This window comes from Folsomia candida, unplaced genomic scaffold, assembly GCF_002217175.1.
Source record: "Folsomia candida strain VU population unplaced genomic scaffold, ASM221717v1 Fcan01_Sc026, whole genome shotgun sequence".
Taxonomy (NCBI): Eukaryota; Metazoa; Arthropoda; class Collembola; order Entomobryomorpha; family Isotomidae; genus Folsomia; species Folsomia candida.
Genome location: NW_019091218.1, coordinates 65,644 through 78,993, shown reverse-complemented (window position 1 = coordinate 78,993; position 13,350 = coordinate 65,644). Strand labels below are relative to the sequence as shown.

Below are 13,350 nucleotides of genomic sequence, written 5' to 3'. Positions count from 1 at the left end.
CTATGGAGTAAAGTGGCATTTAAATCGCACCAATTTATTCCACCAAAGACCATCACCACAGCATCGGCTGAAAGTTACTTCAAAGACTTGAAACAGTCTTTCCACCCAAAGAAAGAATTCAGGCCGGATTTTGTTTATAGACATGCAAAAATTGTCATCAGATTAGTCGATCGGGCATTTCAAGCGGCTATTAGCGAAGAGAAGCCAAAGAAGAAGAAAAAATCAAAACTGACCAAGAAACTGCCAAAGAAAGTTTCCCAGCCGGGAAACTCGGGATCGTTGGAGTTCTCCACCGCAAAATGGCGCAAAACCCCAAGGAAATCTCGACTCAGCTACAAGGAAAAAATAAATCTCATACGGAAAGGACTGAAAGAGAAACTAAAAGGACCCAGGTCAAAAGATTCGTCCCTTGAAAAATCGACATCACCACAGATTCCAACAGGTACTCCAGGAGACGACAATAAAGTCGACTCTCCAGAAACGTCTGATCGATCATCTCCTGGTCCCTACCCGAATGAGTACAATTGCTTTTTAGTTCAAGCGGATTCCGAAGGTCCAGATTTATATGACCCCTTGGAAATTACGACTCGAATTTGGTACACAGAAATGGAAGTCTTAAATGTCTTTGATGAGACAGATTTTGGTTTTACTGGAGTGGAAACCGAAATTTTATCCTTGGCCCCCAACACTTGTGTGACATCTGGAATTGCAATGCCCTATGCTCTTAAAATTATGCAGGACTCCATTATAGATTACCAAGATCAGAAAAAGAAAAAATTGGTTTCTGGCATAATTTACCACTCCAACCACAACGACAAAGTGGCACCCGTGCCAATATTCACTACTTCTCCGGTTTGCCTGCCAAACGAGGGTGATTTCGATGACGACTGGGGAATATTATACACCGTGATATTCTTTAAAGTTCACGCCTTTCTTGTTGAGATGGATTTTGCCAAGCACAAAATTAGGTTTATGGACTCATTAGCTGATTACCTGAGTCAAGTGCAAAAGAAGGCCATCTTCAATGCAATCCGTGACGTTCTCAGGGAGAGATATTCAATCGTTGATTGGGTGTTTGAAGACAAGGGATCAGCGCGGCAAGGTATAAATGATTGCGTCATCCTATCCCTGATGAACCTAAAAGCCAGGTTACTGGATTTGGATCACATGCTCCCTCAGCATGTTAACCCGTACGATGCCGGAGAATATCGGGACAACATGATTGAAGAGCTGATGAAGACGACGGACATTGGAAGCACGTTTTTTGCAAAATGTAAAAGCTCAAAGGCGGTGCTGAATCAAATAAATAGGCGAGAAGTTCAAAGGAAGAAGATCTTTGAACTTTTGACAAAAAGGAACCTGATTGCGAAAATTTATAACCGGATGGAAAACATCCAAGCACAACTGGACGATGGGACCACAAACCCATACTTTACACAACTCGAGGTCAGACTTAATCGACTACAAGGCGAACTGGAGAAAGACGTGGAGGAACATGAGCTTGACTTTGCAAGAAATAGAGCTTTGCGCAATTCGCAAGTTACGTAACTTGCAATTTTTGGAATTTCGTAAGTTCACAAAAAATCATTTGTATGTTACGTAATTTAGTTTGATAAATGTGTGTTTATGAAATTTTTCAAATTAACCTTTTCCTTTACAGCCATTGATTCTGAAATGAAACATGGATCTATCTAGTATGCTTTAATTTTTTCAGCTCTCCTAGCTGGGTCTCCTATTCATCATCAATGCCAAAGTGGGGCCAAATCTGAACCAATCATCACTTTTATGCAGTCTGCACCTCGACAATAATACAGATGTAATATAATTTTCAAGTTTTTCCAACATTTTGACAGTTTTCATAAACAATCTCACAATGCATGGCTTTTACATGCAAAACTCAGATCTCATGGAATTAAATTTCGTTCATTACAAAAAATAAGCATACCGTTATCTTTCAATTTACATAATGGGCTAATTTGAGCGCGAGGGGCGAATTTTAAACTCTTTTCTAGCAACAACTTTGGTTTTTAAAAATTCTACAAAATTTCCAATTATGGTGCGAATTATGGCGCAAACCAAAAATTCGATAACATGTTCCACCAGAATGACTTGCCTGACTTGCAAAAAATCAAATTCTCTCAAAATATGAATTTGAGAAATTCTTGCCAGTTTATGAAATTTATTGAAATTATCAACTCTATCAAAAATATTGCATGCGCTTTTTCCATAAACATGTCAAATTTTTAGAGTTTTGCTAAAATTCGAAAATTTACAGAATTTTTAAGAAATGAAGTTTTGGCTATAGAAGAATTTAAAATTCGCGCCTCGTGATCAAATTATGAAAAACTTCGAGTATGCTTATTTCTTGTGGTGACCAAAATAAAATTGATCCCATGGAGATCTGAGTTTTATATGTAAAAGGCATGAATTGTCAGAGGAATTCATCGAAAACAAATTTTAAACTTAAATACAGAATTATTGGTAAACCCTGTAATAAGAGAACAAATTATTTTTGAACTTTTTGAGTTTTTTTTATTTCTCATTAAAAGGACAGTTTAAGTTTATTATTTTTCAGTACATGACTTCTCGGGTGAATTGTTTTTAAGTTGACATGGCGATTTTATATCTGGAGTTTTGTTAAATTTCAGCAAATCTGTTTCCTTTACAATGTTTCTTAATTACCCTGTTCACACAATAATCCAAGTATTATGGTAAATATACGACATTTTTTATTAAGGTTAGGGGTTTGAATGTTCGACTCCTTTGTAGTCAGCTTTTCTTATCTATGTATGTGTGTGATACAATAATGTATGTATTCATAAAGTAATAACCTTTTAGACTTTTATATTGATGTACAGAACTCAAGAATGCAAGCATTTAATCCGTTTAAAAAGTTTAGGTCTAAACGTAAAAATTCATTTTTTTAGAAACAGCAAGAACGATCATGATTACTTTTAATACACGTATAAACATAATTAGATCAATTTATAGACTTAGATCCACGATTAAACTCATGTTTAATTTCTATTGTATCAAGGAAATTATTGTTTGCATTTATAATTATCCAATAAAATAAAATTTTTAACCTCAATTATTTAGCCATGTCCAAATTATCGATGAGATGCATAATTTTTTATAATTAATTACGCAACATACAGCTGGAAACTTTCAAATTATTCATCATCTATAACCGTGAAAATGCAGTACTATTAAGTAGTGTCCTTAACGTAAGATTAGGTGACTCATCGTCACAGGTCTAAAAATCTGAATACTTTTACGCATTTCTCCGTTCTGGGAATTTATTTTTAAATTCTATCAGATCCATTTGTAGACCAGGTCAGTACCAATTTATTAAAAATATGTACTCCAGAGTTTATCAAGCTTTGAAGGAGAAGACCCAAGATAAGACCTCTAGTTAAAAGGCCTTCAGAAAAATTTGGTGTCAAAAAAATTGGCTTATGCTTTTTTAAAAAAATCATCGCCATCCTATTAATCAGCTTATTGACCACAACTGGATCAGATAGATTTTCTATTTTCTATTGCATTCCTCTAGAAAACAATTTTGAAATCATGGTGTGGAAAGTAACCTAAACTCCGTTTCACGTTACATGGAGTACATTACCCGAATGAGCCGAATTATTAGCTCACCCTGCGTAGCATGAGAGCTATTGAATTCCTCTTGTCCGTCTGTCTGTCCGTCCGTGTGTTCACGAGTTTTTTGTATCAATTGATGCTAATTAATAATCCCCATGTCCATTATTGAGCATCTTAATCGCACCATTTGTATCGAACAATCCATGACGGAATTGGTGCGAATCAACTCAGAAACTCGATAGAGAAAAGACAACAATTTTGGAATTACTAGCACCTTTGGGGTCGAATAATGGGTTATCGAAAATGATGCGAAATAATTGGGATCATATATGCAAAACGCACCAAAAATGCAGAATAGCTGGAAGAAATAATTGCCCAATTTTGATCAATCAGTATGCAAATGGTGCGAATCGGCTGGGAAAATTGACCGACGGAGGATTACAATTTTGGAATTAATATCACTGTTAGTATGGAACAATCGGTTCTCCAAAATGGTGCGAAACAATTGGAACAATCGATGAAAAATGCACCAAAAGTGCAGAATAACTGGAAGAAATAATTACAAAAATTTGGCATCACGATTTAATTGCCACGTGCCAAAAGTCGAAATTATGTCGAAAGTAAATGTTTATTTTCTCGCGTTATCCTACACTATTTGTGCAAAATTATATGATTATAATTTATCTACTTTCACCGATTTTTCTGCACCAGTGGTGCAAAATTGTATAACATTTATGCACTTATTTTGTCAGCTTATTCTGCACCTTTGGTGCAAAGTTATATCAAATCATTATTGCAGGGTGAGCTACTTCTAACGTTACTACGGTTTATTTTATTCTTTGGTACCACTTTTTTTTATTTTGGCGTAAAAATCATACGAAATTGACTAATGTAAACGCCAAAATAAGAATAACTGTACCAAATAATACAATAATTCGGCTCATTCGGCTAATTTACTCCATGTTAAAAAGCTGTCTTGTGCCGTGAGATTTTTTGAGACGATGAGTCACCTATCGTCATCTTAATGACGTGAATTTGAACTTCAGAGTATAGACCCATTATTACACCACGACTAATTGTAGGACACAGCTTCATTTTTGTCTATTGCAAATTCGGAGATTTTCGGACATATCAAGTGGATACTATTCAGTTGAAAGTCGCTGTTTTTGTTGACGTCGAGTGCAAAAAGTGCACGACATAACAAGCACGCCGTTTTCTTCGACGTCTTCTCAAGGTATGGTCGTTTTTGCGGAATTGAGATTTTCTCACATGCAAATATCATAATTTTACATTGCTACATATAAAATTGAAAAGTCATAAAACATATTTGTAATTACGCTGTAATGATATCAAACCTGATCTATTTATAAAACCAGACCCCTAAATTAATACTTGATTCTAAAGTTAATACCTATATTTTTATATTTGAAAATTTTGCAATCGTGGGATGACAATGTGTTGTTCTTTTATCTATTGAATACTGTCCAGGAACACTTGATGCGATTTTTCTCCAAAGTTGTGTCCCCTACAATTTACTAACCTGTTACTTCGACAAACGTTTAAAGGCCTGAAACTATTATAAAATAAATTGTATGTACAACAAACTTAACAAATATGTGAAATGTACCGGTCGTGACAAAACAGAATTCATTATTATAACCGTTTTAGAAATACAGGCACAATGTTAATTATTTTTGACGCCTTATCAGCTAATAAAATATTTATTTCAGCGGAAAAAACTACGAACAGCCGGTATACATACATATATATATGTATCTGTAGGACGTACATATGTACGTTTAAACAAGCAAATCCCAACGGCGATAATATTTGCAGCGTAATAACATGACTAAACGGAGTTGAGTATTATTATTATTCAACCTGTAACTATGGCAACCGCATCAGCATCTCCCTACCCTTCGATCAGCACGTATCCACGCGTTGCTATTGGCAACCACTCTAAATTGAGTACAAAATTTCTCGGTTTATCGATCTGAATTTACCACAACCTTTTTCAACTTTTCGTGCATAGAGACAAACAACTCATCGCATTAAGAGTAGGTCATATGGCGATCAAATATCCCAAAATTTTGTAGGAAAAATAATTCTATAATTTTTCTCAACTCCTGCAAAGTGTATTTTTGTATTTCCAGCGAAAAAAATTCAATTGTTCCACATAAGCGCACTTTTGAGCCTTGTTCAACCCGCATGTTTTGCCGGTGGGGGAATTTTTAAACAAAATTTCATCTGAAATAAGAATATCTCAATGCACTAAGGTTTCAAATTTTCACATTTTTTGATAAAAATAATGATTAAACAAAAACATTAAACAAAAACAGACCCAAAAATTTACAATTGAGTTTTAAATCAAAAATTAGTCTTTTCCTGTAAGCATAAACTTTTGAATTGTGGGATGACAATGCATTAGTATTATAAATATCATACATGTAGTACCAAGGTATGTATACTTTGATTTATGTATTCTCTAAACTTGCATCGCGTTTAATTTATTTACTGTTGTTATATTTCGATAGACGTTAATATTATAAACTAAATAGATGGAAAAAAAATTCAAAAATTTCAAAGAATAAAATATACTGGTTATGAAAAATTGTATTTTAATTATTACTACTACAGTCGAAGAACTGACATAACGCTCATTATCTTCGACGGCCTTATAATCTAGTGAAATATATTTTGTTAGATATTACCTAACCCAGACCACTCCGGTGACTGTTTATATGCAAATCTACCATAAATGTATTTAATAGCAAAAGGATAAACAGCCAAGTCTCTATGACAACGCAAATGGACTACGTATGTACATACTTCTCATACATTTGCATGCATATGTAAAGTGCAAAATCCTAAGTGAGCATTAATAGATTGCCTAAACATGACGACCCGTTGCCATTGGCAACCTTGTCAAGTTCCAACTCCGTCAACACTTGTTTAATTTTGCGTTGCTGTTGGTAAAGGGTCCAAATAGCATTACTGCCAAAAGCGTAAAATACTATATATTACAGCTTGAACAAATTTATATAAATTACGTTAACAACATCATTTTTAAAGAAATATGGCTTACCTCTTAAGTTATTTGCCCGTGATGTAACTATTTGAAAAAATGGGAAACAATTATTAGCATAGATTTTGTCATAATAAATTAAACACGAGAAAGCTGGGACAGAGAGGATAAAAATGTCATTCGTCGATTTTGGAAGGGGTCCATGACGTACGATTTTTTTGAAACCTTGAGGAAATACACGTCAGTTATCCCTGAAGATATTTCAGAAATCCGAACACGGCCACACGCACTTTTGAAATTGTCAAAATTCATTAAAAAAGAGAAAGCTGAGACAGAGAGGATAAAAAATATAGAAACTTGTCAATTTTCAAAGGGGTCCCCGACGTACGATTTTTTTGAAACTTTGATGAAATACTCACCAAGTATCCCTGAAGATATTTCAGAAATCAGAACTCGCCCGCACGCACTTTTGAAATTGTTAAAATTCATTAGAAAAGAGAAAGCAGGGTTTGGGGGGATAAAAATAGACATTTGTCAATTTTGGAAGGGGTCCCCGACGTACGATTTTTTTGAAGCTTTCAGGAAATACTCGCCAAGTATCCCTGAAGATATTTCAGAAATCAGAACTCGCCCGCACGCACTTTTGAAATTGTCAAAATTCATTAAAAAAGAGAAAACTGGGGCGGAGAGGAGAAAAATGCAAACTTGTCCAGTTTTGATGGGGTCCCCGACGTATTATTTTTTTGAAACTTTCAGGAAATACTCTCCAAGTATCCCTGAAGATATTTCAGCAATCAGAACACGCTCGCGCGCACTTTACAAATTATGAAAATTCATTAAAATCGAGGGTGCGGGGCAAAAAACGACATTTTCGTATTTTTCAAAAGTTTCCCGCCACCGATTTGGCTGAAAATTTTAGGGAATTATTTAGAAGTGTTAGGGAACACATTTCAGTCGTCAAATCATCCCCAGCGACAGCGGGAAAGCTTAAAAATTTAAATTCTGGGCTGGGCTGGGCTAACTTCCTATACATAATCATCAGAAGGACTCTTGCATTGATTATTACTCAGTTAACTAAAGTGTTTCCACTTCACTAGAAACCAGCACTTAAAAACGCCTAATCCATGCCAAATTTTTCCATGTAGGTACTTTAATCTCCGTTGCCAAAATCTTAGTCACCGAAATGCAAATGGATACCAAGTATATATAAAAGACAGTGTGACAGTTTCCACCTAAACACATTTTTTGAACAGCTTCTGCCGCCCCGTGCTCCACCAGAGTCTGAACCTTTTTCGTAAGATTGGCCCTCCGCGCTGTTTCCATGTGAGGCCAGTCCTCCAGTAGTTGGACGATGCCCGCGACAGAGTTTTGCAAATATTGGCGGTGCAACTGATATTGCCTTTATGTAGAATTTCCATCCTGATTCTGCCGTCAAGATTGGGGACTCCGACTTGAAAAACTTAATCCATGGGTAGTACTTCTCGAAGTACCGGAGTTCCTTATTGATTTCTCTATCGTCCAAGACAAGGGCAGTTCGACCACATTGCACGAGGGCATGTTCAATATCCCACTCCAATATATTTCGTATCGGTGAAGGTTTCAAGGATTGGGTGTGGTATGTGCAGCGGATCAATTAAATCAAGTAATTTTAAAATTTCCATAGAGCTCGTTGATATTATTTTGTCGTCCAATTCTAGTTTTGGTAAAATTTTATCTAATTTAGACTTTAATTTCACTTTCAGCTGTCTATCGAAGTTGTTCCCGTGATCAAGCAAGTTCGAAAATAAGTTTTCGTCAAGAGAATACGGGAGCAAGACAAAGTCCTGATTGAGGTCAAATTTTCGAATAGACTGATTTCGGAGGGCAGTTGCGGTCCGAAGTAAGTCCTCAATTGTAGGACGATTAGCCACCCAGAATGGTTCGATATATGTCGCTCTGCGCCAAGACGTATCCCAATGTTTCCATAAAGCCTTCAAGGATTTGTGAAATTTTTTAATCCGGCTAATGTGGCATTCATTGTTTGCAGGTTTACATCCTGGCTGGCTTAACTGATCGAATCTTGTTACAGATCTTGATTCCAGTGGAGACGATATTTCCGTAATGCTTAAACCCAAATACCCATTTGTTAGTATCGGAACAAGCAGCAACCAGAGCCCGAATAGGAATTTAAATGCCCGAATCCTCCCAATTTTCCTTTCAATATCAGTCGGTTTTTCTAGCACAATGGAAACAACTGCCAGCTGTGAGAGCGATAGCGCATCAAGGAATCCCCATTTCAATTTCGTTATTAAAATAGCCACACAAACAATTACAGTGATTACCATGGTCACCAATAAAGCGATCCAAACTTCTAATTCGAATGGCTTTAGGAATATTTTAAATGACAAATCCTCCCTCGAGAAGCAGGTCATGAAAGAGAAGCCTTGATTCATAGTGGTCGAGTATAACATTGGTGCATTTCTGTGCTTTCCCTGTATTCGTTAATGAATAATTGTTCCTCCGATGTATACTTCTCCCGACCCCTGCACCCGTGGTATTTGCTGGCCGACGTGGCATCATCGTGTGCGTGGCCATGCGTGAAATTTCCAAGGCAAACCAGAGCAAAGAATAGTATGGCACGAGGGAGATATCGCTTTTCCCTGATTAAATAAAATGGGTCTTGCGCATATGCCGGGCAACATTCTTTCCGAGAAGGAAGAATATCCGCGCAGGACGAGGAACGAATTTCGTTTGGTTTCCCCATAAGGGTCTGTCGGAGGTGCGAAAAGAGAATGAAAGCGGGAATGGTCACTGATTGAACGGATAATATTTTGTTGCGGAATTCGGGGTCCTAGATTGTATTTATTATTATAATTAAGGAGTAGTTAGATGCCACTCTTCTTGTCCCGACACTAGTATTAAATTTAATCCAAATGTAAATAACGCAGTACGGACATAGCTTTCTGCCATGAAACGTGTAAAGTTCAACTGGACGCGAATGAGGAATGAGACGTGGAAGTTAGATTGTTCGGCGGTATATATATTGCCGGGATGCTTCTTGTATATTATATCGTACATACTATTTGCTTGGTGCGTGCTAAGGATTGCAAACTGAAAATGATCAATTTCTTCTCGGTTCCTGCCGAAATCTGAATTTTGTGTGATAGTGACGCCGATGAAACAGAATGCTCCTGAGGAATACTGAGGTTTCTGCGAAGTTTAATAAATCCCACGAGAAATTTTGTCTGGGCGGATAGAGGCCAGACTGATGTTAATTTGTGGGAGATGAAATATGTAAATACCTCTCTTTGATGGAAGAGGGGGGAAAAGTAAGTCAAAATTTTGGGAATTGTTATAGTGCCCTATAATTAAGTCGCAGTCAGGATCCAAGTGCTGAAATATAGATTGCGTTAAATTTATCGTGGTAGGTTTATAATTTGTGCTAAATGTGGTGGAAATCGTAGAAATAAACATAATATACAAATTGGCCAACGAATACGACCTCATTTGGCAATTTAGTCCTGACGTGATGAATTTTGAAGTTCGTGTATATTTATATGTAGTTGCTTAAAAAGATATCTTGTTTGAGTTTTGAAAATATTCGAAATCTGATTCAACGAACAGTCCTTAAAATTTTAAAATAGTCCAAAATATACTGACAAACACGGACTTAAAATTGATTTCTGTATGAGCCTGGAAATTAATCAAGGAGAGGGGATATCTATTTCTTGAGAAAGTTCAAAACATGTTGTTTATTATTTCCTTGCACAGTCGATCGCTACTTGTTTAAATTTAGAACTACAAACAACTTTTAAGTTGCGCATTTATATTTCTTCTTCGCGTGTCTATCAACTCAACAACAACTAGACGACGGAAGACTTCTATGCTGACTCATATGATCACACGAAGGTTTGATTCCCCGTTTTCCATTTAGAGAGAATTAAATAATAAGTACCCCCTTTTTTGTACATATGAGCTGTAAATAATGGATTTGTCTCAAAATATTTCCAGCTACGGGGTATCAGTTAATATCTGTATATTTTGCAATATTTTCTGACAAATATTACTTATGTAGCATATATAAGCTTAACACAACAATTGGAGGGGAACAATAATTTAAAATATTAAAAAAACATACACATACATATGTAAGTATGTGTGTTCATATTAACATACATATGTACCTCTTATGTTCATATTTCGAACCACAACCATACGCTTAGTAAGTGGAATAAACCGTAGTAACGTTAGAAGTAGCTCACCCTGGAATAATTAGTTGCACATAATTTTGCATCAAAGGTGCAAAATAAGCGGATAAAATAGATGCATAATTTTTATATAATTGTGCACCAATGGTACAGAATAAACGGGGGGTAACAGAAATTTGATATAATGTTGCACCAATGGTGCAGCCGAATTGGTTAAAATTGGGACTAAATTTTGACACGATTTCGAGGTTAAGTTATGTCAGCCAAGGCTAACTAGAACTTTCAGTTAATCATAATCCTTGGTGCAGAATACATCGATTCCTCCAATTATTTCGCACCATTTTGCGTTAACGATTTTTTGATACCAATTGTGCTACAAATTAGGGTTAAAATGGTCTTGGGACTTATTAATTAGCATCAATTGATGCAAAAAACTCGTGAACACACAGACAGACGGACGGACAAGAGGAATTCAATAGCTCTCATGCTACGCAGGGTGAGCTAATAATGTATGGTCTCCAAGTAAATAGAAATAAATATTTTTAGAAATTGTCATCTCTCTCTCGGGGAATAAACATAACAATATCCAGGACAAGATTTTGAAAAACTCGTTTTGCATCGCTTTCACGAACTTTTTTCAGGAATGCCATGTAAACTGGATTTCCGCTTATTCTTGAAAGAGTGGCTCATAATTAAAACTTCGTCCTGGTGGTGCATTTCCTCAGGTAGTATTTTTCTTCTACGGCGACCTCCCCCGCGTCCAAATTGGAGATCTGCTAGTGTCCAACCGAAGGATTTGACCAGGTCTGAAAAAAATTCAAGTTGTAAGATTAGCGTAATTATGCAGATTTATTTAACATACTCTAAAATGTATTACAACTTGCAAAGTTATCAGAAAAATTCTATATAAATAACTGAATAAAATTGACATGAATTAACTTTCGAAAAGTTGAAGAGATAAAAATTTTGCGATTTATGTGCAAATCGATACGCAAATAGTAGCACTTAATCATTCCGTTAACGTAAAAGTAGAACTTGTTAAACATTATTTTCATATTGTTCCCAGAAATGTCGAGTATTTGTTAAAATTTCAACCAGAGAATTATTACAGAAAGTTTCGTGACATTTATTGCCCACAACAAACTAATTTCACTCACCATCTCGATTACCGAACCCTGCCTTGCCATGAAATCCACCCCTTTGCTGCACCAGTCTCAAATATTGACAATCCGTAAAACACAAGGCTCCCAATCCCGTCGTGGCAAAGAAGGCACTTTCCGACCCGATATCGAAATCAAAGAGGGACGCAAGGGAGAGGATGGCGGCACAGGTAAAAACGCAGAGACCACTATCACCTGCGTATAACCCACCGCCCCCACCCCCACCGGAAAGACTAACTCCTCCACCCCCTGAACTGCTTAATATTCCCATTTTTTATGTATGTACCACTTTTGAGATTAATTACGAGAGCTGCATCCCTATGAGGGCTACGCGAGGAAGACTTGGTTACTGAAAAGCTGAGGCATTTGTGAAGACCGAGTAAGATTGAGAAAAGTAAGTAAGCAAAGAGGATCTTGGGAGGAATTTGTACGCGTTAAAAACTGGTTTCATTCTTGGTTTTTTATACTTCGTCTTAAAACTGAAGGCAAAGCTCGCAGTAATGGGACACAATTAAATACAAGTTTTAGTAGATATTAACATGGTGTGGTTTCTCACCTGATGAGACATGTTACTTGGTACATACATGGCTGGTCTCGTAGTGTTGCTTTACACATGTGCGCCATACGAGTTCTTTTTATACTGTTGACAACTTTGTTACGACAAGCGGTATGAAAAATAGGCAAACGAGATGTAAATATTTAGAGACACCTTGTACATATTGCCAGATTATTCATGCACCGCCGTTTCGACCCAGATTATCTGCAACATTTACATACATACTTGTTTGTCTAGGTCGGCTAGTAAATAAAATCAAATGTATTTTAAGGTTGGGGGAATAAAAATATGGAACAGAGAAGTGATATTTTTAAAACCTGAACTTTTCAGAAATCTGTTATGCTCACACTCGGGTAATGATTCTGAAATGAATTGAAATTGAAATTCCTGCTCCGTGATACATAATTGGCTAGCATGTAACTCTACGCAGGTAAAAATTCGTTGTAGTGTAATGCTGACATCGAGTTAATACAATATGTAGTTAGTCGAACCAAAGCGTTGGAAACTTTGTAAATATTTCATTTGAAACTTTTGTGCATCAAATATTTATGTATGAGAATATATGTATTTGATCGCGTGTATTTAGTTCATTTATTTAATTATTGGATTGTTTTAAAAGTGGCCCACGGACTACGGAAAAATATAGTCATGGAGAGCTTAAAAAATTGATTTCGGCTTCTTTAGGGATATTATAAACGTTATAATAAAATGCATATGTCGCCATAAATTATTGTTTGTTGTAGATATACCATTCACAAATAAGAAGTAATGTATACACATTTAGCATCCCAAGAAACAGGCATTCCTGCAATACGCCAATATTATCAT

At 36.2% G+C, this 13,350-nt stretch overlaps 1 protein-coding gene across 1 annotated transcript; it reads right to left on the bottom strand.

The window, feature by feature from the left end:
* Positions 1-10,335: 10,335 nt before the first annotated feature.
* On the bottom strand, positions 10,336-12,315 carry LOC118438825. The gene is made up of 2 exons (XM_035859596.1): positions 11,964-12,315; positions 10,336-11,612 (listed from the first exon to the last, which is right to left on the bottom strand). Exons 1-2 carry the CDS (start codon positions 12,235-12,237, stop codon positions 11,431-11,433), a joined length of 456 nt encoding a protein of 151 aa, XP_035715489.1. The 5' UTR covers positions 12,238-12,315; the 3' UTR covers positions 10,336-11,430.
* Between the last annotated feature and the right edge of the window lie 1,035 nt (positions 12,316-13,350).

Excerpts from the sequence above, each read along its gene's own strand:
- LOC118438825 (XM_035859596.1), bottom strand. The coding sequence starts at position 12,237 with ATGGGAATATTAAGCAGTTCAGGGGGTGGAGGAGTTAGTCTTTCCGGT. Across the intron at positions 11,613-11,963 it reads AGGGTTCGGTAATCGAGATG|ACCTGGTCAAATCCTTCGGT; the intron begins GTGAGTGAAATT and ends AATTTTTTTCAG.